This window comes from Talpa occidentalis, unplaced genomic scaffold, assembly GCF_014898055.3.
Source record: "Talpa occidentalis isolate TD23 unplaced genomic scaffold, MPIMG_talOcc4v2.1 talOcc4.18, whole genome shotgun sequence".
NCBI classification, from domain to species: domain Eukaryota; kingdom Metazoa; phylum Chordata; class Mammalia; order Eulipotyphla; family Talpidae; genus Talpa; species Talpa occidentalis.
In genome coordinates, this window is record NW_023601851.1 from 792,742 (window position 1) to 820,179 (window position 27,438).

Genomic DNA, 27,438 nt, shown 5'->3' on the forward strand with positions numbered 1-27,438 from the left:
TGAGACTGGCACCCCCAGGTTCTCTTTATCAGTCCCTATAGAAACACTCATCTTGTTCAGACTCAAGATTGATTGGACTGGACTCTGTTTGAAAGTACAAGCTTCAGGAAATTCACTGATGGACCCCAACTCTTCTCCAAGAGTGATGAAATCTTGGTGTGACAACAAGGAGTTATCAGTGGGAGGTTTGCCACATGTAGGGTTCTCAGTTGCAAAGTCCAATTTGGACGCATTTGCTTGAGTTCTATTACCTGGCTCTTTCCCAAGATGGTCTACATAGGCAAGCTCATGACTTTTGACAATCATCTTCCCTTGTCCCCAGATGCTACTCAGTTTTAGGTTCTTCTTAATAGGAACTTCTGAATGCAACTTGATGGTGCTACTTTCCAACATCTCAGAAAATTTGTTCCACAGGGCTGGGTCCTCATTGTGGGCTTGCCTATGGTACCCAGAACTCCCCTCTAATTTCTCCTCCTTAGTGACCTCTTTGGGTACAATGTGATGTACCATGCCCAGTACATCCTGGTAGGTTATAAACTCTGGCTGGTTCTGGGGCAGTCCAGGCTCAGACACAAGGTAACCAGGAAAGAGGGTATCACTGGGCAACAAAAGTGGATAATGGCATACTGGTCCCCTGTCACATAAAAAGAGGGGATTTATAGGCTTATTTCCAGGTACTGGATAAGGCAAGCAATTCTGAGGATGAGGTACAGATGAGGACCTGAACACCTCATTTGGAGACAGAAACAATGAACTTGGTGAGAGGCCATTCTTGTTTGCTTTAAAGCTCGGTTCTGAGTTGCTGGCTTTGGTATCCTTGCTGCTGGTGCCAAAGCTGTGTTTGGCAGGTGTGGTGGGAGGCTGGCCCACATGATGAATGACGAATGCTGTACTGTCCACAGAGCTACTGCTTTTTTTGCTCCCATCAGCACTGGTGTTGAGAGCTGGTGATGCTGATGCCAGGTGGCCAGCACTTGACACTGATCCCAAAACATTAGTGACCACAGTGTTTATGCCACCCATTTGAAGGCATGATGAACTCTGCTGCTGGGGTATTGTCCAGTCCAAATTCTTATTTTTAAGCAGCAGACTTCTGCCGTTAGTTTGTTCCTTAGAACTTAGCTCAGGAACCACCCAGGACGAGGGAGCAGTGTTAATGATTTCAGATTGGCAGGTAACACAGCTGTTTCTTGGAGGAGATGTTTCTTTCAGCAGGTCACTTCCAGAGAGCCCCAAGGCACTTCTACCTCTGGTGTGGAATAGCACCACGGGGTCCATCTTTCTCACGTAGTCAGCTTTGAGAGCATCGACACCCACCACTTTAGATGATGAATCTAATGAATTATTGGTACTGTCTTTGGTAACCATGTGCTCCTCCAAAAGAGGAGGCAAACTGCCCTCTCTATGGCCCCGATATGCTATTTTCTGGATATGTATAGGAACTGGCTGGGCACAGTCAGTCTCTTCAGAAGCCTTTGGATATTTGCCATTAGAGAATCTGGCCCCAGAGAACTCATGGCCAACTGTTTTGTATGGCTTTGACAGGGTGACTGAGGGAGAAGTGGAGATCCTGACACAGTGCTTGTAGAATTCAGAACAGGTATTTACATTGGGCTGTGAGGGAAAGTAAACTTGGCGTGAAGGCTCATGGACAGCTATATCTCTGGGCAGACCACCGATGACAGCCTTGGTAGAGGGCATCCTAGACTGTTTACTGTGCTGGATATGGGGATAGGCGTGAGACTCAACAGAGTTGCGAGAGCTGACATCGATCTTCCAGGGCAGGTTTTTCTCTGTACAGTGGACCTGTGGTAGTATGGCTGGGAGGCCAAGGAAGTAGAGAGTCTCATGGGTGAAGCCAGGGATGATGAGATGTGGGAACTAACGTAGTAAGGTGGTGGGAGGCAGAGAAAACACCCCTCATTGGTGCAGACTGGAGAATACCATGGCTGGCCCAAGCTGGAGGACTGCTGAGATGGCAAGGTTTCATACATGCTTGGTGAATAGTTAGTTGATGTGTCATGGAAAGGACAGATGGTTGGTTTGACACTCTCCATGTAAGAATTGACCAGGGGCATTTGGAGATAATTAGTACCACTGATGTTGACAGGACTCTGTTCATCAAAGGCAGGCCTGTTCAAGCCCAATGTTTCTACTGTGGGCATAGAACATTTTTGCATTGTAGTGGGTGTTTGGTATTTAACTGTTGTTCTTACAGATATAGCAGAAGCCTCCACTGTCTCACATGTATTTGATTTGATCTGCTCCTCTTGATTTTTTTGGGAAGAAAACCCAAGCTCTTCTAGAGTGTTCATGGCAGCCTCCCGATGTTCCCCTGAGTTGAAGTCACATAAGTTAGAAGAGATAATGTTTCCAGGGACACAGAGTCCTTTCTGGATCAGATCATTAGGATCCATGGTCAGTGCTGCTAGGGCATCAATCCAATGGGCCGTAGTTATATTCACCTTAGCAAAAGAAGAAACATGGGTGTTCTCTTAGGATATTTCTTCAAAACAATAGGACCCACCCCAAAGAGAATGGGGATATTATTTTAAAAGATAATGGCCTAACACACAACTTGAGAGTTAAAAATGAGTTAAAAATATGGAAAGCTGTGTGGAGATTTCTTGACCTACTAAACATAGAGCTTCCAAAGGATCCAGCAATTCCACTCCTAGGTATTTACACAAAGGACACAGAAACATCAGCTCCAAAGAGCACCTGCACCCCTATGTTTATAGCAGCACTATTTACAATAGCTAAGCTTTGGAAACAACCCAAATGCCCAAAAATAGATGACTGGATCAAGAAGATGTGGTACATATATACCATGGAATATTACTCAGCATTCCAAAAAGATAAACACATGCAAACAACTATGAAACAGAGAGGGGCGTGGGGAGGTGAGGGATTGGGGTCAAAATAAGGGGGTTGCAATTGTATGGGGAATATAAAAATAAAATTTATTAAAAAAAAAAAAGTGTTCACAGGCTGTGCTTTCTTCCTACCCAAACCATTTCTTTATACCTTTGTTCATCTAGTATTCTACCAGCACCTGAAATGTTGATCCTTTCACACTTAAAGACCAATTATTACTTAAATCATCTATTAACTTTGGAAATTTCAACTTATCAAAAATTCCTGCTTGCAACTGTCAAGATACAATCTTCAATACTCTCTTATTCTCATTTAGTATACAATGCACACTAAATCTCCCAGGCTTGTCAGAGGGTATGGGGTGTAATATTTCCTGGCACAGGAAAGTCTAATTTAATATAATAGGACATATATATATATATATATATATGACATATATATATATATATATGACAGAACAACCGGAATATTGCACTTTAGTGACATTTTAAATCATTAATCTATGGGTAAGGTTGTGGTTGCATTGTTTGAGTTCTCCTCCCAAGTACGTATGGAAGACAGTGTGGCAGTCCATGCTTTAGCGAAAGGGTAAACTCTCAGAGTCTACATTAAAGCTGCAAATTTATCTTTCTATAAGCCCTAACATAGGAAGAGAGAATCTTGAAAGCCATAAGAGAACTAAAAAATTGTTAATAAAATTATGTTAATTTAAACATGTATCTCCAGAAAAATCTTAAGGTAAGACAGAAGTATATAATATTAAAAATGTGAAAGATAACTGTTTAACCAAGAGAAAACTGTCCCTCAAAAATAAAGGTGAAAAAATGAAAAATGATGTAAAAATACATAAAATGAAATTTAAGAAATGAAGAGGATATTAAGATTTTCCCACATTAAAAACAAAATTAAAAAAAAAAACCCTAGGACTTCAGGACAAGAAATAACAAAACTATACTAATACATGGAACAAAAAATACCACTCCCACATATCTGAAAAGGAGAGGGGAATGAAAATAGTGGGAGATTTCAATATTCCACTCTCAATAATGCATAGAAAGCCAATACGAAAACAAAGAACTTGAATATACTACACCCCAATTTGAAGCTGACAGACATATTGAACACTGCACGAAACAGTAAAACAATCATTCTTCTCATGTGTGCACACAGGACATTATCGAGGATAGATTATGAGTTAGCTCCCAAACTAAACCTTAAAAAATTTAGAAAGCTGGAAATCATACCAAAAATCTCTCTGCACACTGCATAATGAAACTAAAAATTAGTATCATAAAGAAAACTGAAAATCCACAAATGCACAGAAATTAAACATCACACTTGAAAAAAATCAGTGCATAAAAGAAATCACAAGGGAAATTTGAAAATACACAGAAAACAACTGAACATGGAAACACAACAAACCAAAATTTAGGATATGCAATAAAGCAACGCTAGCCAGTTAAGATGATACTCATAAATGAAAAAGAAAAAAAATGCCAAAATCAAATTAGTTTCATAATTAAAAAGAAAGAAACATAAAGTTAATAGGAAGAAAAAAGGTGGCTAGAGATCAGTAAAATAAAACTATCCCTTTTTAAAAAAATTCAAGAAAATTAATAAACCTTTGGCTAGACTGATTAACCAGAGAAAAATTCAAATTACTAAAACCAAATTCAAGAACATTACAACTGTTGCCACAGATGTAAAAATGACTAGGAAATGCATACAACTGAATTAAACCATCAGGGAACAGAGAATCTGTATTATATCCATTACAAATACGTTATATCCATTAAAGAGAATGAACCAAAAATCAAAAACCTTCTATAAATACAACTCCAAAATCTCAGCTTCACTAGTGAGTTCTACCAAAAACAATTTAAAAATAATAACCTCTCCTCTTCAAACTCTACCAAAAACTTGCAGAGAAAGTATGATTTCCAAATTTATTGTTAGCTCTATTACCCAGATAAAATACTCTACAAGAATAAAAATTACAAATATCCCTGTTGACTATTTATATATTTTCCACAAAACACTAGCTAATTATTCAACAGCGTGTTAAAAGCATTCCACTACATGAAAAACTGCAATGGATTTTTTTTCACAATTTAAGGATAAATGAAATTCATCAATGAAATATTATTAACAGACCAAAAGAAAAAACTCCATCTCAGCTGATGCAGAAAAAGCTCTGACAAATATATATTATTTTATAATTATAAGCATCTAACAAACTAGAAATAGTAACTACCTTAAGATAATAAAGACATACAAATATGACAAACCCATCACTAAAACCATGCTCAATTTGAAAGCTCTTTTTAAGGTCAAGAGCAAGACATGGATGCTCATTCTCTCCATTTCTAGTAAATATTAAACATAGCTCATGGGGTCAAAATCAGAAAAAAAAAATTACAAAAGGGCTCCAAATTGGACACAAAGAAGTTAAGTATCTATTCACAGGTGAAATTGTCATAGACATAGAAAACCTCAAGATTCAACAAGAACACTTTAAGAAATAGTAAATTTAACAATTTGAGGATAAAAAATAGACACAAAAATACATTTTTCTGTATTCCAACAATAAACAACTTAAGAACATGGCAGTAAAGGAAATGAACAAAGCAATTACGGAACACTAAAAATTTTAAATTCGTTACAAACTTAAAGGAGTCAGACAATGTGTACATGAAAAAAATCAAGGATACAAATAAATGAAAATATAGCCTTGATTCATGAATTGGGATAGTAATTACTACTTGTTCATGAACTGAAAACAATATACAGATTTAATGCAATCTCTCAAAATCTCTAAGGCATATTTTTCAAATATAAAAAAAAAGCCAAGATTTTATAAATTCTCTAGGCTTTTTTCTCTTCTTCCAAGCATAAAATCAAGTTAAGGAAAGGCAGCCACTAGCACAGGGCAAATCATAAGACCTACTCTAAAAGAAGTAACACATTTTGAACAATTTAGTATAGACAGCAAAGGAAGAAAAGGAGTGAAGACCATTGTTGGATCCCCCTGTAAACTATATGTACCTAAGCATTTATAATTTTTTTAACTGCCTTACAAAATTTTTGTGAGCTGCTTAAATGTAGAGATCTGGTGAGTAAACACCACCACCACTGCCAGCCATTATTTTATTGCAACAAACTAAAGACTTTAATTCTTAAGGTAGAATGCCAGATTTCTGTAGAGAAAAGAAGCACCAAGGACACTGTCATCAGGACAGTCATCAGGAAGTCATCGGCAAGTCTTCAGTTCCCTCATACAGGAAACTGCACATGCCAGGCACATCTAGCACAGATTGCGAACACTCACTATGTGACCAATGATCTGTGTTCTTTGAACAACAAAGCTTGCTTTGCACGGGAATTCCTGTCCTAACAATGCCCCAGTGAGCACCAGGCATTGACCTCCCCCAGAAATTAATCAAGCAGGCCAGATGTAGCATGGTCAAGATAACCGGGAGGCTGATAACACAATCTGGGGGCTGAATGTTAGCAATACCAAGGACACCCAACTGTGGTGGACTGTTCTGATGGGCTCTTTGCTTATGAATGTTCGACTTACTGCTCAACAATCAACTAGAGGTGAGATATAAGAACAGTTTCTTATATCTTATATATATCTTATATCACTAGAGGTGAGATATAAGAACGGTTTCTTTGGGGTGATATGCCCACCCTTCTCAGATTGCTGGCCAGCTACCTAAGTGAACTTGCTCCTTATTGATTCTGTTCCTGTCTTTGCTCACTGGCATCTGCACTGACAGGCAGCAAATTCAGGGACTTCCCCCAACACACTCAATGATCCATCCCACTGATGCACCTACTAAAATTTTGCACATTACTTTCTTTAAGTATTATTAATGAAATGGAAATCAATGCCATTAAATCATCCTAGATCATATAAATTCATGTCACTCAGTTTGCACTAGGAGCATCAATGTGATTAATCTACAGTATAAGAGGCTAAGAAAGAAAATCACTGCCAGGTACAGCAAACTGTGCTATATACTAGAGACTCAGGGAACCACATGTGTATTTTGGACTAGAGGTATTTAGAAGGTGAGAACACCCAACGGGAGATCTATATCGAACATGATGAATATAGTTTATATCAACCGTCTCAGTAACGGATATCTTTGGGTTTGAGTTTGGTCCTTATAGAAATTTTTATTTTGAAGTGGGAACGTGTCTGGACATGACAAATCCAGATTAAGTCTTTAGTACTACATCTGAATTTCTGTCAAAGCATTCCTGACAGAATGAGAGAATTTGGAGAATCCCACTTGGCAACACCCAGAACCCTTTGAAAGCATCCTAATCAACTGCATGATAGATGCCCAATCTTGGAGGGTATCTCCTGATAGGATAAGGCAATAGTAAATCATGATCAGGAAATCTAAAGAACTGAATTCTTTTTCCCCTGCTTCATTGTGTGCTTTGTGTTTATTTTTAATCTTTCATAATTTATTTTTTATTTTCATCATTGTTTGTACATCATTTTTGTACAGTCTTTTATTTCTCCATTTAGGTGTAGTTCTCATAGTTCTCCCACCACCACATCACCCAGGACCCATCACCACAGTGTCCCTTAAGTTCTTCCCGCCCCAGTTTTAACCCTTTTCTCTACCCTACTAGATGCCTCAGATCTATGGTTTACAAGCAAGCTTTGTATATTTCTTGATGCTTTGTTTGGCTCTCCTATATTCCCTTGTAAGACAGACCATCTTATATTTCTTATTTCACTGAGCATAGTCCCTACCAGGTCCATTCACATCACTGCTAATGGAATAAGTTTATAGCTTAGCAGTATTCTGTTTGTGTATATATACCACATCTTGATATATTTGTCTATCTGTGACATTTAGGCTGTCTCCTACCTTGGCTATTGTAAATAGTGCTGCAATAAACATAAGAGTGCAGGTTTCCTTTCCAATTAATTTTTTTGTGTGAAGAGCTGAATTCTAGATGATAGGTGTCAAAGAACTGAACTCACTGGAAAAATTCACCAGTGGAATTGTCACCCCGACTTTGAATTTGCAAGCTGCAGCTAAATAAAAACTAGTTAAAATTTCCTCCACCAGTGAAAAAGATCAAGTTCCACAATGAGACAAATAAAAGTTATTATTACTATACACAAGAAACAGAGTAAATTTTTATGCAGGAGTTCTGCTATTTGTACACAACTTCCTTGCTGATTTTATTGGCCACTAGAAGTCCAGGGAGAGCAGATGATGAGGTTCATAGGCCAAAATGTACAATCATTTTCTTTAGAAGAAAGAACAGGGGCTACTTCTGCTGCTCAGACTTGGAACTCTGAATAATCAAAACAAAGTCACAAAACAATTATGGTATATTGGAGGTTCCTGAATTTTCATAGTTGTTCAGAACTTAGTTTCTTCCCTGATCCAAGTGACTACACACAAGACAAAATTAAAATGTTTCAAGCAGCAGCAAGCAAATGTGAGAGAGCTAGCAGCAAATGAGACCTAGCTAAGCATGCAATGCCAGGCAACTACTGCATATCACTAAAAGAAAACCCTTTTTCAATATTTTGCATTTTCTTGTAGTGAGTAGTACCTTCTCACAACCATGAATCTTATAGTTCAGAAATAAAGAGAAAAAGACTACAATTGTTTTGGTGCTACAAATCAATCTTTTCTATGTTTTTGCAAGCAACATTCCTACAGAAAACAAAAACACTTCATTTAAAAAAAGAAATAAAATACCCATTTATAAAACCAGTTCATCTGTCATTCCAGAAGCATCCTCCAGCTCCCTACTAGGGAACCCAGCTAGATGTGGAAATTCACATTAAAACCCACGCTACACTTGAGGAGTGAGGGTTAAACAATGAAAACTTACAAACATTTTACAGTTTGAACCAAAGTTATGTAAAGGAGACAGCACAGAACGTTCTTTTGGCAAAACACAGCAAAATAATTATTTTTATTTAATTTTTTATTTTATATAATTCTTACATCTTTTTTCATCTTTGTACAATGCATGCATTTTCATTTTGGTTATTTCCCCATACAATTGCATGAGTCCTACCACAGAATCAGGAGACAGGGCTACAAAAGACTCAAATTTGTCAAGGAGACAAATTTTTATATCCAGTTTATATACAACAGCTCCGAGACAGATTCAAGTCCTGGCCATGCTTAGGTTGACAGCTTTGATCAACTAGGTATTTTGAGAACTGAGTGGACAACTTCTTCCACCAATTGCTCTGCCTCCCATCCTGGTGCCTGTTGCATATACCAGGAACTCATAGAAGGGCTGTGGTTATATACATATAGTGTCAAAGGTCCTCAACAGAATGTATATAAGAGGTTCACTTCAGAACCTGCACTGCAGGATACATATGAATTCACAACACAAGGTGAAGATATTTAAAAATAGTAAAGTTAAGATGGAATGTGTTTTACAGACACATCACCCAAAGCAGTGATAGTGAAGGCAAAGATAAACAGCTGGGACTACATCAAATTAAAGAGCTACTGCACAGTAAAAGACACAGTAACAAAAACAAAGAGAAACCCCACCAACTGGGAGAACATTTTTGCACACAACACTAATGATTAAGGACTGATCACAAAAATCTATAAAGAGCTGATGAGACTCAGCAACAACAAAGAAAATAATCCAGTCAATAAATGGGCAGAAGAGCTAAAAAGAAACTTCTCTGAAGAGGAACTGCAAATGGCCAACAGGCATATGAAAAAATGTTCACCATCACTTGTAATCAGGGAAATGCAAATCAGAACTACCATGAGATACCATCTTACACCAGTGAGAATGGCACATATTAAAAAAACTAGCAACAACAAATGTTGGCGAGGGTGTGGAGAAAAAGGAACTCTCCTGCACTGTTGGTGGGAGTGCAAACTAGTCCAACCACTATGGAGAGCTGTGTGGAGATTTCTGGACCTCTAAACATAGAGCTTCCAAAGGATTCAGCAATTCCACTCCTAGGTATTTACCCAAAGGGCACAGAAACATGAATTCCAAAGAGCACCTGCACCCCTATGTTTATAGCAGCACTTTTGACAATAGCTAAGCTTTGGAAACAACCCAAATGCCCAAAAATAGATGACTGGATCAAGAAGATGTGGTGCATATACACCATGGAATATTACTCAGCATTCAAAAAAGATAAACACATGCATTTGCAGCAACATGGATGGCGCTGGAAGGGATCCTGCTCAGCAAAACAAGCCAGAAAGAAAAAGAAAAATAATGGATGGTCTCACTCATAGCAGGAATCTAGAAAACTTAAATAAGGGACCAGGAAAATGAATAACTATAAGAAAGTGAAAATCAAAATCAACAAACAACTATGAACCAGAGACACTCTACACTCTATGGGGGGTGAGGGGCGGGGAGGGGAGGGACTGGGGTCAGAAAAAGGAGTTTGCAATTGTATGGGGAATATAAAAATGAAATTTATTTTTAAAAAAAGATGGAGGTAATCTTTAATTACAGAAGTTTGAGAAACAGAGATTATATCATCTTCTTAGGGATTCACAATGCACATTAGTACATTAAGAGTTCTGAGAAGTGTTACAGTAAAGAGGACTGTTGACCATATTTTAAGCAAGATTAACCACAGGCTGTTTTTTTTTTCCATTTCACATCTATCAATACCTTGCACAGCTAAGGTTGTTTGAAATACGGTTCATGAAGCACCATCCCAGTGTTCTCAGATTTTAAAGAACAGTAATAAATCCTCTATGAAGGAAAGATAATCACAGAACAAATGAAATGAGAACTTGCCTCTACTGATATCACGCAGTACATTCTAGTATGTTACACAGTTCACTATAGAAATGATGATGTCACAAGTAAGAAATCAAAGAGAGATCTTTCTCCTGCTAGACTCACCTCCCCCCAAAAAAAGGTTGGAATGTGTTTACTGTAAGAAAACAATCTTTATTTTCAAATAAAGTCCCCTTTTGGGTTCTGAACTCACACACCTGCATTTTGTAAGCCAGGAAACAGCACCAATGCACAGAATACAGTGCCCATCTGTCTCTATCTTGTCTGAAAAAAAGGGTCATTTTAGAAGGGAAAAACGTGTCTATGCAATTCCATTGTCTATTGATTTCAGAGTGTGTCCAAACCCAGAAATCTTTCAGTTAATAACACATTCTTTCCAACAAATTTACCTGTGGCTGAAAGCTGTATTTGCAAATACTCAATATTGTCATGAGGAGCTGGGTATAGAGGTCCATAGATTCTGGCCAAAACCTGTCAGACATGACTTAATAGGCCTCTCTGATCATTTCTACCTAATAAGTTCTGCAAACCACAGCACATCTCTACCAAAACTGGGAAGGCATAAAGACAAATACTAGGGAAGAGACTCCGTTGATGTTTCTTTCAGACACTGGTGAAGAAAGGGGTAACCACCTCTATAGTTCCTCCACCGTCCTGCATGTGTACTTTAAGTTCTCAGGAAAGGAGACACAGGACTGCTCATGCACTAATAAATGCCAAATCATTTGTGTTCACTGTAAACAATCTTCAAATTTCCTCCTTACAACCTATAACACAGTACTTAATGCTCACAATACAGATGAGATCAAATCATAACATCTATTTCCACACCACTCAACCCAGCAGTTGTTGACTTTCTCCTGGGTTAAGTCATTTCCTTTGTTTAAACTACGTTCTCAATCAAGACTACTCAAGAAAACTGTATTTGTCAAAGTGGGGGAAAAAAGTATCTCTAATTGGCATAGAGTTAGTTGTATGGGCTTAGCAGCCCTCCCTCAGAGATTTCTCCTTTTAAGAGCTCAAGCAAGCCCCATTTCCTCAAATGAGAATAAAGGCCATTGAGACATCCAAGACTGATTTATAAACTCAGTAAAGTAGGACAGGCTTGTCCTGGCCATGCAGGGACAGAAAGAAAAACTTCCATCTCTCATTACATAAGACAGGCATCTCTCTCCGTAGCTGTAAGCACTGTGGGTCTATCTCAATTTATGATTTCTGACTAAGTTGAACACTTCCATAATCATCACAATGAGCATCACAACATAATAAAGCAGTCCTGAAGTGGATTTTAAATAAATACACAAGTTTCATCTTATAACTTGAGAGGTACTACTTTTCACCACAAACTTTCCAATAGAACTATAGCTTCATTAGATACAAATTCTTGATCCTCTCTAATTAATTCTTCATAGACTTTACCGAACAGTGCAAATAATGAGTCTAACCAGGTCAGCTTTCCTCCCATCTCAGCTCACTAATTTGGAAGCAATGTGTGGATAAGAAGTAGTAGCATGACCTCCCTAGTGTGCAACCTGGGTTACGTTAGCCTTTCCTTAAAGGTCAATCTTCCCTCTTAACATCAGCAGAGGAGAAGATGGGCAGTACAAGGACAAAGGTTTATTTTCAAGAGTGAATTTGTTTGGTTTTTAAAGATTTATGTATTTGTGCATACAAGAACTGGGGTACAGGCCAGAGGTGTGGGGGTGGGGTAAGAGAATTCATCAGAGAGAGAGTAGGGAACAGAACTGACTGAATACACTGACTGAATACACTGCCAAGGGGAACAGCAAAGAGACAGGAGAGGTCTGCTGCACCATTCGTGTAGCTCCCTTGCCGGCTGGGGATGGAACTCCTGCTGTAAAGGCTGCTGATTGCTTCACAGTGCTGTGCTTAATCCCTTGCACCACCAGGGATACCCATTTATTTGTTTTTTCACAGCAATTGAGTCTGAGAGTAGAGCTGAACAAGTTACAATATGTTCCAATCTTGATCTAATTTAAAACACAGTTTTATACAAACAGAAATTTGAGTTGCCCCAGGCCACACAGCATTTATGAAATATATGAAATACAGAATGTTCCAAACTATGTAAATCCTAGAGTAGGATTCACTCATGGAATTGGCAACTTTAATGCTTTATTGTTTTATTACTATTTTACACATTACATACAGTCTGTTGATTTATAGCAATAGGTTCATCTTAAGGAGAGGTGGGATATAGATGGGGTGGGGACAAAAAGCTTAACAAGAGCCTTTTTGCAAGAGATCTCACTCAGATGTGTATGTATACAATAGCATTTGGAAATTATTAATTAGAGTAAGAAATCCCTTCTTTCTTCTATGGTTTGTGAGGAAAAACAAACAAAACAAACAAACAAACAAACAAACATAAAATGTCTGCAGGTCTGTTTCCATCCAGAAGGTAAAACAGTGTTTCATGACGCCCACCAGTTAATGGTTGTTTTCAAAGAATATGGACAAAATTTTCTTTTCATGCCACTAACTTTTTTAAAACACAAAATCAATATACAGTAGTAACCTGTAGCAGACTTTATTGAAAACCACTGAGCCCCTACAGCATCCATTTGTAACCCCTATCAAAGAAACCACAGCACTTCTGTCTTCTGTAATAGATCATCTCCTTCTTAACACTTAAGCTAAAAGACAAAAATAATTTGCCTTCTCAGTTACACAGCTAACAAAATAAGCCATGTTGAAACTACATCTGAGGCTGCAGAGGGGAGTCTACTGTTGCCCTAATTTTTCCACATAGTGCCTCCGTGAAACAATTTGGAAGTTTTCATTGGTACTATCCCATCTAAATTTAGGTTTAAAAGGACATAGTAAATCCTAATAACTCCATTCACAAGCAACCTTAAATTGAATTTCCTGTACATCAGTAATCTTCTGGTCTACTCACAGTCTTACACAATTTCCCTCTAAATGCTAACTTCTTCCCACTGCAAAATATACTGGTATAACATCATTGCTTCTGATAAAGCTGCACTTTCCTCAACCACATTACTCCAAAACAGACAGGAATAGGTAAACCAAGTATTCAGAGTTACTCTATTTCACTACTGTGAGTTAGGTTTTGTCTTCCACGTTTTGCCATATAAAGGAATAAGTTACTTACATAAAACACCACCAATAAAAACTTTGCAAAAAGCACTTATATCATCCCTAAATTTTAAACAAAACTATAGTAGATGAGTAGAGATTAGGGAGAAAGGCATTAAGCCATACAAAGTCAATTCTGCAAACAAAGTAACATATGCCTTCCTTCCCTAAACTTGCCTGAAAGGAGTTTAAAAAAAAAAAATCATGAGGTCTAGGGAGGCAAACCTTTAGCCCTTAGCCATTATCATTTATTGTCCCATGCCTAATTTCCCAGGCTTTCAGATGCTCTGGGAATTACTCACATCACATTACTGGCTTCACAGTTGAATCTGTCTTCAGATGGGCTCTGTGGGTATTGATAGATGTAGGTATACCTATCTATCCCCTCAGATTTCCCTATGACTCTTGGTGATGCCTAGGTTCTAGATATGTGAAAGCACTATTAGGGGATACCATGCTTGCAAGGCTCTCCATGGCTGGATGGATCAAAGTGTTGGTAGCAAACTATTCTAACCCAATTAACAAGAAAAAGAAATCCCCAAGGTCTTTACAGTAATAAACTTAATCAGTTTTAAGCAGGCCTCCCTTTAGTATGTAAAGCAATGTGACAAGTACTGTGTAGATTCTGGCTGAGCTCCTTATCAATGCAATTTAATCATTGTCCACCTACACTCATTTAACTCACAAATTATATTTTATCTGCCATGATCTTCCAGCAGACTTCCTGTTTAGTCTATATAGGAGTACAAAAGGGGGGGGTGTGGGGGTACATTTGGCCACAGGATGAGGAAGACACCAAAAACAAACAAACACCCTGATGCCCTCCAATACCTTATCTTACTCAACAACAACAAAGAGATAACCTTCCACAGGGACAAAGGAAAATCAGCAAAAACTATATTGCTTCAGGTCAACAGGCTTCTAAGTCATCACTTCAGCAATCACTACTTCTAATTCCCATGTTCAACACTGAGACCTTACTTTGCAAGAAGATATAAGTCCAAAGGTCATAAACACATGCAAAGACCATAGCTAGCCTGGATCTCCACAAAAGGCCTGGGAGACAACCTCATCAGACTCCTAAGCAGTGAGAATGTCCTTTAATGAGAAGATCCTTCTCTCTTGAGAGAAAGTTTTTCTGCCCCAGTGCCACACCAGGAGATGGGTGTGGTTATATGTCAAAGGATGGGAAGTATGGCTGAAGTCTTGACCCAGGAGCTGTAGCACCTGGTTATACTGGCCACATAAAAGGTCTAATTTTTTCTTTTCAGGGATGCTGGATGTTCCTTAAGTAGGTACTAAGTTCCCACAGGACTTTGACCTTAGATTCTATTAGAGGGTCACCAAGGGTTGCACTGGAGTACATGTGCCCAAAAAAAGCTAGAATCCTAGAATGGATTCAGAAAGCACCAAGTCAATACTCCCAGATATCCAAAGATTATGTAGGGCCACCAAGAAGCTTGCTAATCCATCCTGCACATACTAACCTTGACTGATCTCCTCCACCAAGAAAGAAATCAAATCTTCCTAAAATGACGGCATCATTCCCTTTTCTTCCTAGTGCCCCTGTCCTTTCAATTCTGTCTTCCCTCTCTACTTGATTGTGTACTATTTGAGCAATAGGACCACAAAGAACACTCATTCCGGTCTACCATAAAGTAGAAAGATAATCCTCTTTTTCCATGATCATATATTTATTCAACATTGAGACTCAAGATCTCTTAGCAATCCTCTGTAGTTTTTAACACATACCTTATTTCCAACTTCATGACAAAGCTGGTAAGTAATCACAGCAATTAAGGGCCATCTAACTATAATTAGGTATTAAGTTTTATTTCACTGCAAAGTGTGGGAATATGGTTGTGTGGTGAATGCTTCCCTGTTAGTCTGGGTCTCCCTCAGCAGAAAATTATCCCGAGGCAGTAGGAAGTTTTTGTCATGCAGTCTGTAAGCAAATTTGTAAATGAATATATTTTCTGGTGAAAGTGACTTTCTTAACACCTTTAAATGGGTTTCTGTCCTATAAAAGTTCTGCCTAGTCTCAACAAAATCCTGTGTTTTGTCAAAATAGACACATAATTTATAGCTCTGGTGTTTATGCTGGTCAGTTGGCTAGTTTCCTCTAGTTATATATGAATGTATGAGTACAAATGTCTTAATTTGAGCACATATTAATCAGATTGTTTTCTTGATCTGAATATTCCTAGCATATGCAGTTCCCTCCCTAAGTCCTTACTGTTTTTGTTTTTGTTTTGTTTTTTTTGCTTTTCTCTCTAATATATATGTTACATTTCCAAGTTAGAACAACATGGGTCTGCAAAGGCAAAAGAGATTTTATTTCTAGGATCTATAAAATGTAATCCACTCAGTAATGTCAAATATCTGTACCAGAATATTGTTTTTAGAACAAAACATTTTTCATTTCAAAGTACCCAGTCACCAATCTTCAACTCCTATTCTGTCTCCCCAGAAAGTCATGGTTAAAGATATGTTAAATTTACACCAACTATACTGAAGGACTCTTATGCTCTCTCCAATGTCTACCAATACACACTGACCTGAATGTTGGGGTTAGGTTCTCCTGAAAAAATTGGACTAAGGAATTCTGTTGACACAGAGGGCCCTAATAAGAGCTTCTTATACAACAATATGGTTTAACATTAATCTAGTCAAACTAGATCCTCTAGTTTTTCCTTGTCAAAGAATAAACCTGGATACACCATAATCTGAGCATAAAAGAAAGGAAAAGAGTAGGTTCTTGGGCCTCCCCTGGTGGTGCAGCGGTTGACTGCTGGGCTGCCAAACTGCCCGCAGCCTCTGCAGCACTGGTTGGATCCCTGGCCCCAGGGCGAGGGTCCCACATGGCACGCAGACCTCTTCTACCGCCCGCTGCTCCCCTCAGCAGTGTATTTCGTCACTCTGTTCTGTTCTGTGCTTGGACTTTGGTGAATTGTCTTGCCCTCCTGAGAGAATTCCTTAACTTGTCCATAAACTTGTCCATTGTTCCTTAACTAGTCCATTACATTAGAGGACTTTGAGGAAAGATGCCCCTAATCCCTTCCCTTCCACTTATCTTCATGAGATCTCAAAGGTTAGCTAATCTGCAATCAAAACTGAAAGCACCTCTGTATCTTTCTTTCACCTTCCATCTTCCTTCTCTCGCCTTTCTTCTATCAGGATAGAGTTTTCATTCTATCAAGACAGATCTATCTTAACCACACCAACATAACTTTGAAGTCCTGGAGAATGTCCATAGGCCCTACTACTCTCAATGTTCTGAGCCTCACAAAAGGGGTGTGTGTCTAAGTTGGACAAAAGCTACTCCAGCTCAGTCAGTGGTCTCTCCTTGTTCCTCTGGCTACAGGCAGTTTGACTGATGGTGCACAGCCTAAATCTCTGTATTCTAGGAATTCCTTAAAGAGAAAAGCAAAACCAAAAACCTTGTCTAACTCCCAACTAAGGTAGGCACCACAGGCATCATGCTTAGAGAACATGAATTTAACTAAGGAAATGGCAATGAATAAAGAGAACCAGAGAACCAGAGATTCATCATCTAAAAGACTCAACTCTTTCTACATGGCAGTGACTTTGCAAAGTACCAAAGGCAAAGTTCAGTAGCCTTACTGATGCCAAAAGGCAACAGCCCTTCACTTCATAGCCCCACTCTTCTCAGCAGAGTATGTGGGGCACTAGGCACAGGTAATGAGCAGGCAAATATTCGACTCCCAACCTAAAAGTCATAGTGAATCCCCACTAAACTGCAGAATGCACTGATCTCAAGATCAGCTATTAAGAATACATTAATCAGTTCTCAAATAGCACTGAAAGCCCTCAGGATCCCCTTTCCATGTCAGGCTCTGCCAATATGTGAAAAAGCAGCTTACAACACGCAGACAACCCTCAGGTTGAATCTGGACTATGCAGTAATTATACATTTCTTCAACTTTTTTCTACCTTGTTACGTGTCCAAAATAAAGAGCACACACACTTGGAAATGCAGCTAACCATAGAAAAAAGCATGGTAAAACACAGTATCATTCAAACCTCAAATTCTGAAAATCACTATTTCATAATGGAACATTAACAATGCTTCCAAATACTGAATTTTGTTAGTAATATAATCAAACACACACAGCATCATTTTCAGACTCTTGAGTGTCATATGTCCAATATATTGAAATTTGTCTGTGTTGGCCATACGTCACACCTTCTGGGTGAAGTTATTTCTTTATTTTCACTTTTACAAGCTTTTTCTAGAATGAAATAAAGATAATCCACCCTTAGTCTAATCTCAAAATATACATTGGTACTCTCTGAAAATATCGATTTAAAGTGTGTTTATTTATTTTTAAAGTTTGTTTTCAAATACAGTCCTCAATTTTAATTACTATTTAATAACTCTGCTCCATTCCAACTTTGACCTTAGCCATTCCTCAAAAGCCATCCTTCCTGGGCTGACAGACTAACGAAGGTGCTCATGCACTAGTTGGGGATAGCAGACATTTGAGAAAAATGGTCATCAATAATATCTTAAGTCGTACCTACAAGGCTAATTCCCTGGCCTACAAGATAGTAAAGGAACTACATTAGTGAGCCCAAGACAGTTATCTGCTACAATAACGATGGTCTCTGCTGCTCACTGCCCAGACACCACTTTCCCCACCCCAAGTCCTGCTCTTTTTTCTGAACCACACACTTCTACCGCCACCTGGGGCTAGTATCTGAAACAGACATACAAATAAACTAGCAAACCAGCAATGCCAGAGGATACAACCTTAAAAGAATACTTATATATAGCTGTAATCCACAGGAGAACCACCCTAGTACTAACCTCCTTGTGTGTTGTTTCCTAGTACTTGGTGGGGTGGGGAGAACGTGGAGTGTGTGTGTGTAAATTCATTCACATTTTGGAACAGTGAGGATCTTGCCTGGAAATTTACACAGTGAATGCTGGGGTATAAGGAGGAATATCCTGCTGGTCTCTGCCAGCTGGAAGCAGTAGCCTACCAAAAAGCAAGGAAGGGTGCTGCACTGTTTTTAGAGTTCTCCCCACAGAATAAAAAGAAAGCAGAAAACCCTCTGTCCTCTTCACATGTGGCAGCAGTCCAAGATTACAACCAGATTCTCTCCTGCAAATTAGTCAACATCGCGATGACCCGGTCCTTAGGAAAGCCGCACACCAGCTTTCCAACACTCAGCTCACGCAAGGTTGCTCCAGGGGCTGCATTTTCAGTCATGACAGTGTTTGTCAGACCTGGAGGATGTGAGTATGTGCACCGTACTATGCTCATTCCCACACTCAGCCCAAAGGCTAAATATATTCCAAGATATTCAACAGGGACTGCCTATTTCTAGGGAGTTACGAGAAGGCGAAAAGTGGAGTGAGCAAAAGGTTGCTGTCCTGAAGGGAGGTTTGAGGGAGAAATGCTGGGAAAAGGGGACTATTAACTAGCGCGGTAAGGACAAGGAAACATGGAATGCGGTAAAATTTACTGTGCTTAGCTCCTCGCCACTTTTTTTTTTTTGTAGTTAAATACATTATTTTTAATCTCAATGTTTTGTTTCTGTGTCTTTTTAAAAATTGCTCGTCGTATCTTTAGATTATTGTTGTCAAACTCGTAGCTTGGAGTTAGTCTAGTAGATTGGTGGACTGTGGACCGAGTTGGGGAGTGGATGACCCTTTTTTTTAGTAAGGGAGTTAGCTGGCAGCGCCAGCAGCTCCCCGGTGCTGGAGGTAGGGTGGGAAGGATGCTCAGTAGCTTCCTCTACGTTTCCTGCCTCAGTGCGGCTCTCCATTGCCATGTACACCTCGCCGAAATTTCCCCGTGCTGCGGCTCTTATCCAGTGTCTACAGAAGAACGCAGTTTTGGTTTTCCTTGGTGCTAAAAGCATGTCAGGTTTCTGAACGTCAAAGTCTCAACGTGCCTAATGTACATTTTATTTGCTTTCCCTTCGCCCGCCCGGCTACCCCGTAACCTCCACCCTCAAGTAGAACGCTTGGATACCTACTGCAGTCAAACTGTTGTCGCTGCCAGAAGAATTTGGCGCCCAGAGTGTTAAGTCATCCTTCGGGTGAAAGGTGTGGGAAAATGATTCACGAAGGGAGGGCCGCCTGCGTTTCCAGGCTTCCAGGAATTGTGGCTCGACCCTTTGCAAGCTTATGGATATTAGAAAACTGCGTACGTCAGCTCGGTGCGCCGTCCTAGTTTATTAGCTTTACTCCCTTCCGTCACATAGAGCACACAAATACCCTCATGCCCATGTAGATATGGGCGACTGAGACTTCCACGGTGGCTGTTAGAGGTGCCCACAGCGCTTAAGCTGAGTAAGTATTAATGAGGGCTTAAACAGCTACACAGTAAGAATTTCCGAGGTTTTTACTTTATTACTTTTTTTTTTTTTTAAGATTTATTTTATTTATACAAGCACTGGGGTGGAGGGCAGAAATGCAGAGGGTGAGAGGATTCATCAGAAACAGTGGGGAGCAGTAAAATTTACTGTGGGAGAAGGTTAAAGTATACCACTGAGGGGAGCAGCGGGGACACAGGAGAGGTCTTTCGCGCCATGTGGGTAGCTCCCTGGCTGGCCGGGGATGGAACTCGTGCTGTAGAGGCTGTGGATTTCGGTGCTTAAGCCCTTGTGCTAGCAGGGAGGCCCATCCCTGAGCTTTTAAAAACCCCATAGAGAACCACAATTAGCATAAAACCTCTATCTAGTCAAAGATGTAAATCTCGGTGGCAGTTACCTCTGGTCAGGGTTTCCGGTTGTTTGTATGATTAAGTAGGAGTGTGAGTAGCTGCGCGTTGAACCCTACCTCCAAACACCCTTCGCTGAGGGGCCTTTTAGCACTTGAGTGTCCACAGGTTCCCCAAACACCAAACAGGCACTACGCAGACAACACCCTGCCCACCAGAACTCCATACCCTGGTTACTTATAAGTTTCGCTCATTTTTGGCCGTATTTTTTAAAAATTGCAGCAGAAGGAGTAGGGATGGTAAGACCGGATTTCCGCCTTAAGTTCTCACCCTTCGCAGGCATTTCTCATTTTCTAATTTTTCTGGTTGATGGTTTACCGACCTTGCAGCTTTTCTTCTGCTTCTCTTGGTGAGGAACAACTTTTTGGGTTACAACAGTGACATAGAAACTTCCACTTGTAAAATGCTGGTGGTATGTACGTGGTGGCGACGTACTACCTGTGCCGGGCCGCAGTTCAACTCACGCGAGTTAAGCTTCTCCCGCGCATCTCAAGCAGTGCTGGGGGCGGGGCTACAGACCGGGTGAACAACTAGACCCGGAAGTACAAGACAAAGTTCCCATGTTCCGCATAAGACTCCGATACCCTTCACTGTCTCTCCCCTTGTTTAAAGTGATCCATACCATTTAAAAACAATCAAATCAACATAGACAACAAAAAAAAAACCCTACAGTTTTATTTAGTATACACCACAGGCGACGTTCAACAAACACCAGAAATAGGTTAACAGCACTCATTCCGTTTTCTTCTCAGCAAAGAGCTTGTTTTTTTTCCCCAAATCATAAAATAATTCTACTCTTTCACATCCACAATAACTAACAGTTAAATCTTTGTTACACTTTCCTACAAATAGAATGCAAAACATCCTTGGTTGATAAGTACCTCACAGGACAACCCATCTACTTCACTACTAGTCACAAAATTGAGTGCACTTTCAACTACATACCATAATAAATATGCATATCTTTTTCTTGCCTCGCTGAGGGTGCTTAACTCCTATTTTTAAAAAATGCGATAACAAATCCAAACATCAAATTATTTTGTTATAAAACTTTCTCTAATGCCATTTATATTCAACCACTTAAATGATATACACTGAACACACACAACAATATTCACAATAACAGAGCACACCTCTGTTTTTTTGTTTTTAAATGTAGCAACACTTCTTTCCATGGTGCCTTCTTATATTCAAAAGAACAAATAATCTTACCACTACCTGCTTTCATGTAGGGAAACCCTGACCATTTATGAACTTAAGGGAACCCACTAAACTGCATTAACACACGTCATGTGTTCCATTTTCACAACATTACATACAACTTCTAATTTCTTGAACTCTTCTACTCACATCCACTTTCCACAGTTTGCAGTCACAAAAAAAAAAAAAAAATCTAAAGAACTCACCCTTATACTAATCATTGCTGCTTCCAGAAAAAAGCAGGGGAAGAAAGAAAAAAGGATGACCTGCACAAGTATGTATCTAATTTTCAAAGTCCTGAAATTAAAATTGATTCACAAAAGAGCTATAACACAGAAAGACTCCAAGGTACACTTAACAAGGGACAAAAAAATGTTGCCACAGACTACCTATTAACTTGGACATTACTATAACTTGCTTTCGAAGCCATTCCTCCTTTTAAAAACTGAGTCTGCCTCCTCTTCATTCAGTGCACACAGTTCCAATTAAAATTTCTCTTTCACCTCTTGTGATTGTATTGCCCAATTCCCTGGAATTAAAAAAAATCATAAGGCAATCAAAACCCAAAAAGAAATAAATAGAACTTAAAGGAAATTTAAATGCAAAGTTTTTCTTTATCTCTTTCAGATTCTTAGACTTTTTAAATTAATTATCAATAGTTCTAAATTTAGTTAGGTAAGACTGCTTGTTAGAAACAAGGTACAAAACATGGGAAGAAGACCTCCACCATGATTAGCGCTAAAGTCTAAGCGCTATCAAACTCTCACCAGACATGCAGAACCAGTTCTATTGCAGTCCAGGGAGTTGATCTACATGGTGCAGCTGAACTCTCCAGTCTTGCCTGCTGCTACCCTCAGCAGTGGATTTCTGTAGATTTGATACAGGGCCAAGGACACTGCCCTAATAGTTTAGTGATCACTGAGTTTTTTTTAAATTAATATATTTTATTTTATATAATTCTTACATCATTTTCATTTTAGCACAATGTATGCATTTTCATTCTCATTATATTCCCCATACAGTTCCACCCCTCTTATTTTGACCTAATCCTTCATCTTCTCCCCTACCCTCAATGTGTCTCTAGTTTATAGTTGCTTGTTGATTTTGATTTTTTCTTTAGTATAGTCTTTTTCCTGTTCCCTTATTTAGGTTTTAGGTTTTCTAAATTCCTGCTATGAGTGAGATCATCCAGTATTTTTCTTTTTCTTTCTGTCTTATTTCACTGAATATGATCCCTTCCAGCTCCATCCATTTGTTGTTGCAAATTGCATGAGTTATTCTTTTTGGATTGCTGAGTAATATTCCATGGTGTATATGTAGCACATCTTCTTGATCCTGTCATCTATTTTGGGGCATTTGGGCTATTTCCAAAGCTTAGCTATTGTAAACAGTGCTGCTATAAACATAGGTGTGCAGGTGCTCTTTGGAATTGATGTTTCTGTGTCCTTTGGGTAAATACCTAGGAGTGGAATTGCTGGATCATATGGAAGCTCTATGTTTAGTAGGTCCAGAAATCTCCACACAGCTCTCCATAGTGGTTGGACCAGTTTGCACTCCCACCAACAGTGCAGGAGAGTTCCTTTTTCTCCACACTCTCACCAACATTTGTTGTTGCTATTTTTATAAATATGTGCCATTCTCACTGGTGTAACATGGTATCTCATTGTAGTTTTCACTTGCATTTCCCTGATCACCAGTGATGTTGAATATTTTTTCATATGCCTGTTGGCCATTTGCATTTCCTATTTGGAGAAGTTTCTTTTTAGCTCTTCTGCCCATTTTATGATTGGATTATTTACTTTGTTTTTGCAGAGTCTCATCAACTCTTTGCAGATTTTTGTCATCAGTCCTTTATTGTTAGTGTTGTGTATAAAAATTTTCTCCCAATTGGTGGGATGTGTCTTTGTTTTGGTTGCTGTCTCTTTTGTTGTGCTGAAGCTCTTTAATTTGCGTAGTCCCAGCTGTTTGTCTTTGCCTTCACTATCACTGCTTTGGGTGATGTATCTGTAAAGATGTCTTTGAGGTACATGTCATGTAGTGTTTCCCCTGTATTTCCTTCTATGTATTTTATAGTTTCAGGTCTCATGCCCAGTTCTTTAATCCATTTTGAGTTGGTTTTTGTACCAGTGTGAGGTAGTGGTCAAGCTTCATTCTTTTGCATGTGGCAACCCAGTTTTCCCAGCACCATTTATTGAACAAACTTTCTTTGCTCTAGTGCATATCCTTTGCTCCTTTGTCAAAGATTAGTTGACCGTAAATCTGTAGGTTTATTTCTGGATTTTCTATTCGGTTCCATTGCTCTATGTGTCTGACTTATTTCAATACCATGCAGTTTTGATTATTATGGCTTTGTAGTATGAAGTAGTATGGCTTTGTAGTCTGAAGTTTGGGCGTGTGATGCCTTCTTTTTTTTTTCAGGAGAGCTTTGGCTATTCGGGGGTTTTGGTGTCTCTCTCCATATGAATTTCATAAATATTTGCTCTATTTCTTTGAAGAATGTCATTGAAATTTTTATTGGAATGGCATTGATTCTGTAAATTGCTTATGATAGGATGGCCATTTTGATGTTAATTCTTAAAACCCAGGAGAAGGGTATGTCTTTTCATTTCTTTGTGTTTTCTTCTATTTGTTTAAATAGTGTTTTATAGTTTTCTTTGCATAGGTACTTTACGTCTTTTGATAAGTTTATTCCCAAGTATTTGATTTTTTTGTTTCAATAATAAAAGGGATGGTTTTCTTGATTTTTTCTTCTTCATATAACTGTTCATACTAGTTTCTGATTATTCTTTTGATTTCTGCTGTGTCCGTTGTGATTTCTCCTCTTTCATTTATGATCTTATTTATTTGTGCTTTCTCCCATTTTTCCTTTGTGAGCCTGGGTAGAGGTTTGTCTATTTTTTTTTTTTTTTTTGAGGAACCGACTTTTGTTTGTTTGTTTGTTTGTTTTAGGATTTATTTTTATGTATTTATACAAGCACTGGGTACAGTCAGATGCGCGGGAGGATGAGAGAATTCACCAGAGCCAGAGCAGGGAGCAGAGCAGGCAGAAGGACAGAAGTATGCTGCTGACAGGGGCAGGGGATGGCAGGAGAGGTGTGCGCACCATGTGGGACCCTCCTCTGGTGGCTGGGGAGCAGCCGGGGATCAAACTGGTGCTGTAGAGGCTGCGGGTAGTCTCGCAGCCCAGCGCTCAACCACTGCGCCACTGGGGAGGCCCTAAGAACCAACTTTTGGTTTCATTTATCTTTTGGATTATTTATTTAGTTTTGTTTTCTTTTATTTCTGCTTTGATTTTTATCATTTCTTTTCTTCTACTTGTTTTAGGGTTTTGTTGTTCTTCTTTTTCTAGTTCTTTGAGCTTCGAGATTACGTTGTTCCTTTGAGTTCTTTATTGTTTCTTAATATGAGCCTGCATTGCTATGTATTTACCTCTTATTACTGCTTTTGCTGCATCCCATACATTTAGGAAATTAGTGTCCTTCTTGTCATTCAATTCAAAGTAATTTTTAATTTCTTCTTTGACCGCCTCATTAATCCAGTGGTCTTCCAATAGTGTGGGTTTCAATCTCCATGAGGTAGGAGAGTATCTTGCCTTCTTTTTATGGTTTATTTCTAGTTTGATGCCTTCATGCTCAGAGAAGATGGTTGGTATTATTTCAGTCTTGGTGTATCTGTTGATGTTTGTCTTGTGTCCCAGTATGTGATCAGTCCTGGAGAATGATCTGTGTGCACTTGAGAAAAATGTGCACTCATATTTTTTGGGCCTTAATGTTCTTTAGATGTCTGTTAAGCCCATGAGCTCTAGATCCTTATTTAAAACTTTAGTGTCCTTACTGCTTTTTGTCTCTTTCATCTATCCATTGTTGATAGTGGTGTGTTGAAGTCTCTTAATACATATGTATTTTCTCTGATGTCTGTTTTCAGATGATAATAGTTGTCTGATATATTTTTGTGCTCCTTTATTTGGTGAGTATATGATAATGAATGTTATTTCTTCTTGAAATATTGTCCCCTTGATTATAATGTAGTGACTGTCGGGTTGTCTTTTTACCTTTTTGAGTTTGAAATCTCTTTTTAATCTGATATAAGTATAGCTATTCCTGCCTTCTTTTTTGGTCCATTTGCTTGTAGAATTTTTTTCCGTCCTTTTACTTTCAGTTTTTTTTTTTTTTTGAAGGGTCAATTTTTTTTTTAAAGATTTATTTATTTATTTATTTATACAAGCACTGGGTACAGGCAGAAGTGCAGGAGGGTGAGAGAATTACCAGAGCCAGGGCGGGGAGCAGAGCAGGCAGAAGGACAGAAGTACACTGGTGAGGGGAGCAGCGGGTGGCAGGAGAGGTCTGCCCGCCATGTGGGACCCTCCCCTGGTGGCCGGGGAGCAGCCAGGGATCAAACCAGCACTGCAAAAGCTGCGGGCAGCTTCGCAATCCAGCACTCAACTGCTGCACCACCAGGGAGGCCCACTTTCAGTCTATTTTTACCTTTTCTAGTTATGTGAGTTTCCTGGAGACAGCAAATGGTTGGGTTTTGTTTCTTAATCCAGCCTGTGACTGTGTCCTTTTATCGAAGAGTTTCGTCCATTTATATTTAGAATTAATATTAATATGTTAGCATCTGTATCTACCATTGTGTTTGTCTTTTCTCTGGTTTTATTTATTTTTTTAATAATTTTTTTGGTCTTAGATCATTCTTATTCATCCCTCTGTTGGTTCTGGCTTTAGGACTCCTTGTGGTATTTTTTGGAGTGGGGGTTATTCATGATGAAACTCCGGAGTTTCTGTTTGTCTAGGAAGGTCCTTATTCTTTCTTCATAGAGGAAGGAGAGCTTTGCGGGATAGAATATTCTTGGTTGGCATCTGTTTTCTTGGAATCTGTTGACTATGTCCCTCTACTCTCTCCTTGCCCATAGTGTTTCTTTGGAGAAGTCTGATGTCAGCCTGATTGGTTTTCCTTTGAATGTTATCTGATCCTTTCCTCTTGTTGGCGTCATTATTTTTTTCTTCTCTTGGATTCTTGGGAGCTTTACTATTAATGGTCTTGCTATATTTTTTCTTTCATCATGGAAATTTGGTATTCTTGCTTCTTGTATACTATTTTCAGCTTCTTCTTCATGTTTGGAAAGTGCTCTTCAATTATTTCCTTGAATATTTTCTTTGTTCCTATGTCTCTCTTCTCTCCTTCTGAGATCCCTATAACTCTTATATTTCCTTTCTTCATGGAGTCAGATTCCTGAAGTCTTTGTTCATTCTTTTCATTCGTACTTCTCTTTCCTTTTCTGTTTTGGTTCTTTTTATTTCTGTGTCTTTGAGAGTACTTATTCATTTTTCCATTTCATCTATTCTGCTATCACTGCTTTTCCCAGAGTTCTTTAGCTCCTCCATTAATCCTTTGATCTCCTGCATTTCTTTCACTTCCCTCTTTAGGGACTCAATTTCATTCTTCTGATCATTGGTTATTTTTCCCTTATCATTGTATTCCTTTATGACTTATTTCACTTTTTTCAATCATGGCAACTTTAAATTCTCTTTCTGGGAGGTTCAGAAGTTCTTCCAAGTCACTGATGTTGCAATCTGATGGGTGATTTTTTTTTTTTTTTGTGGTATGTCTTTTCCCTGAGGACTTGCTTGGTTTCCTGTAGTTTTCTTCTTCATGCTGCTTGTTTTCTCATTTGTCCTATGCATTGGAA

The 27,438-nt window shown here is 38.9% G+C and overlaps 1 protein-coding gene across 1 annotated transcript in view; it reads right to left on the reverse strand.

Annotated features, from left to right (window-relative positions):
* Window positions 1-27,438, reverse strand: part of LOC119250806 (BCL-6 corepressor-like) — an 88,708-nt gene that overhangs the window by 33,173 nt on the left and 28,097 nt on the right. The window contains 3 exon segments of the mRNA XM_037518406.1: window positions 3-1,826; window positions 1,829-2,465; window positions 20,872-20,987. Coding sequence (XP_037374303.1) covers window positions 3-1,826; window positions 1,829-2,465; window positions 20,872-20,987 — 2,577 coding nt within the window.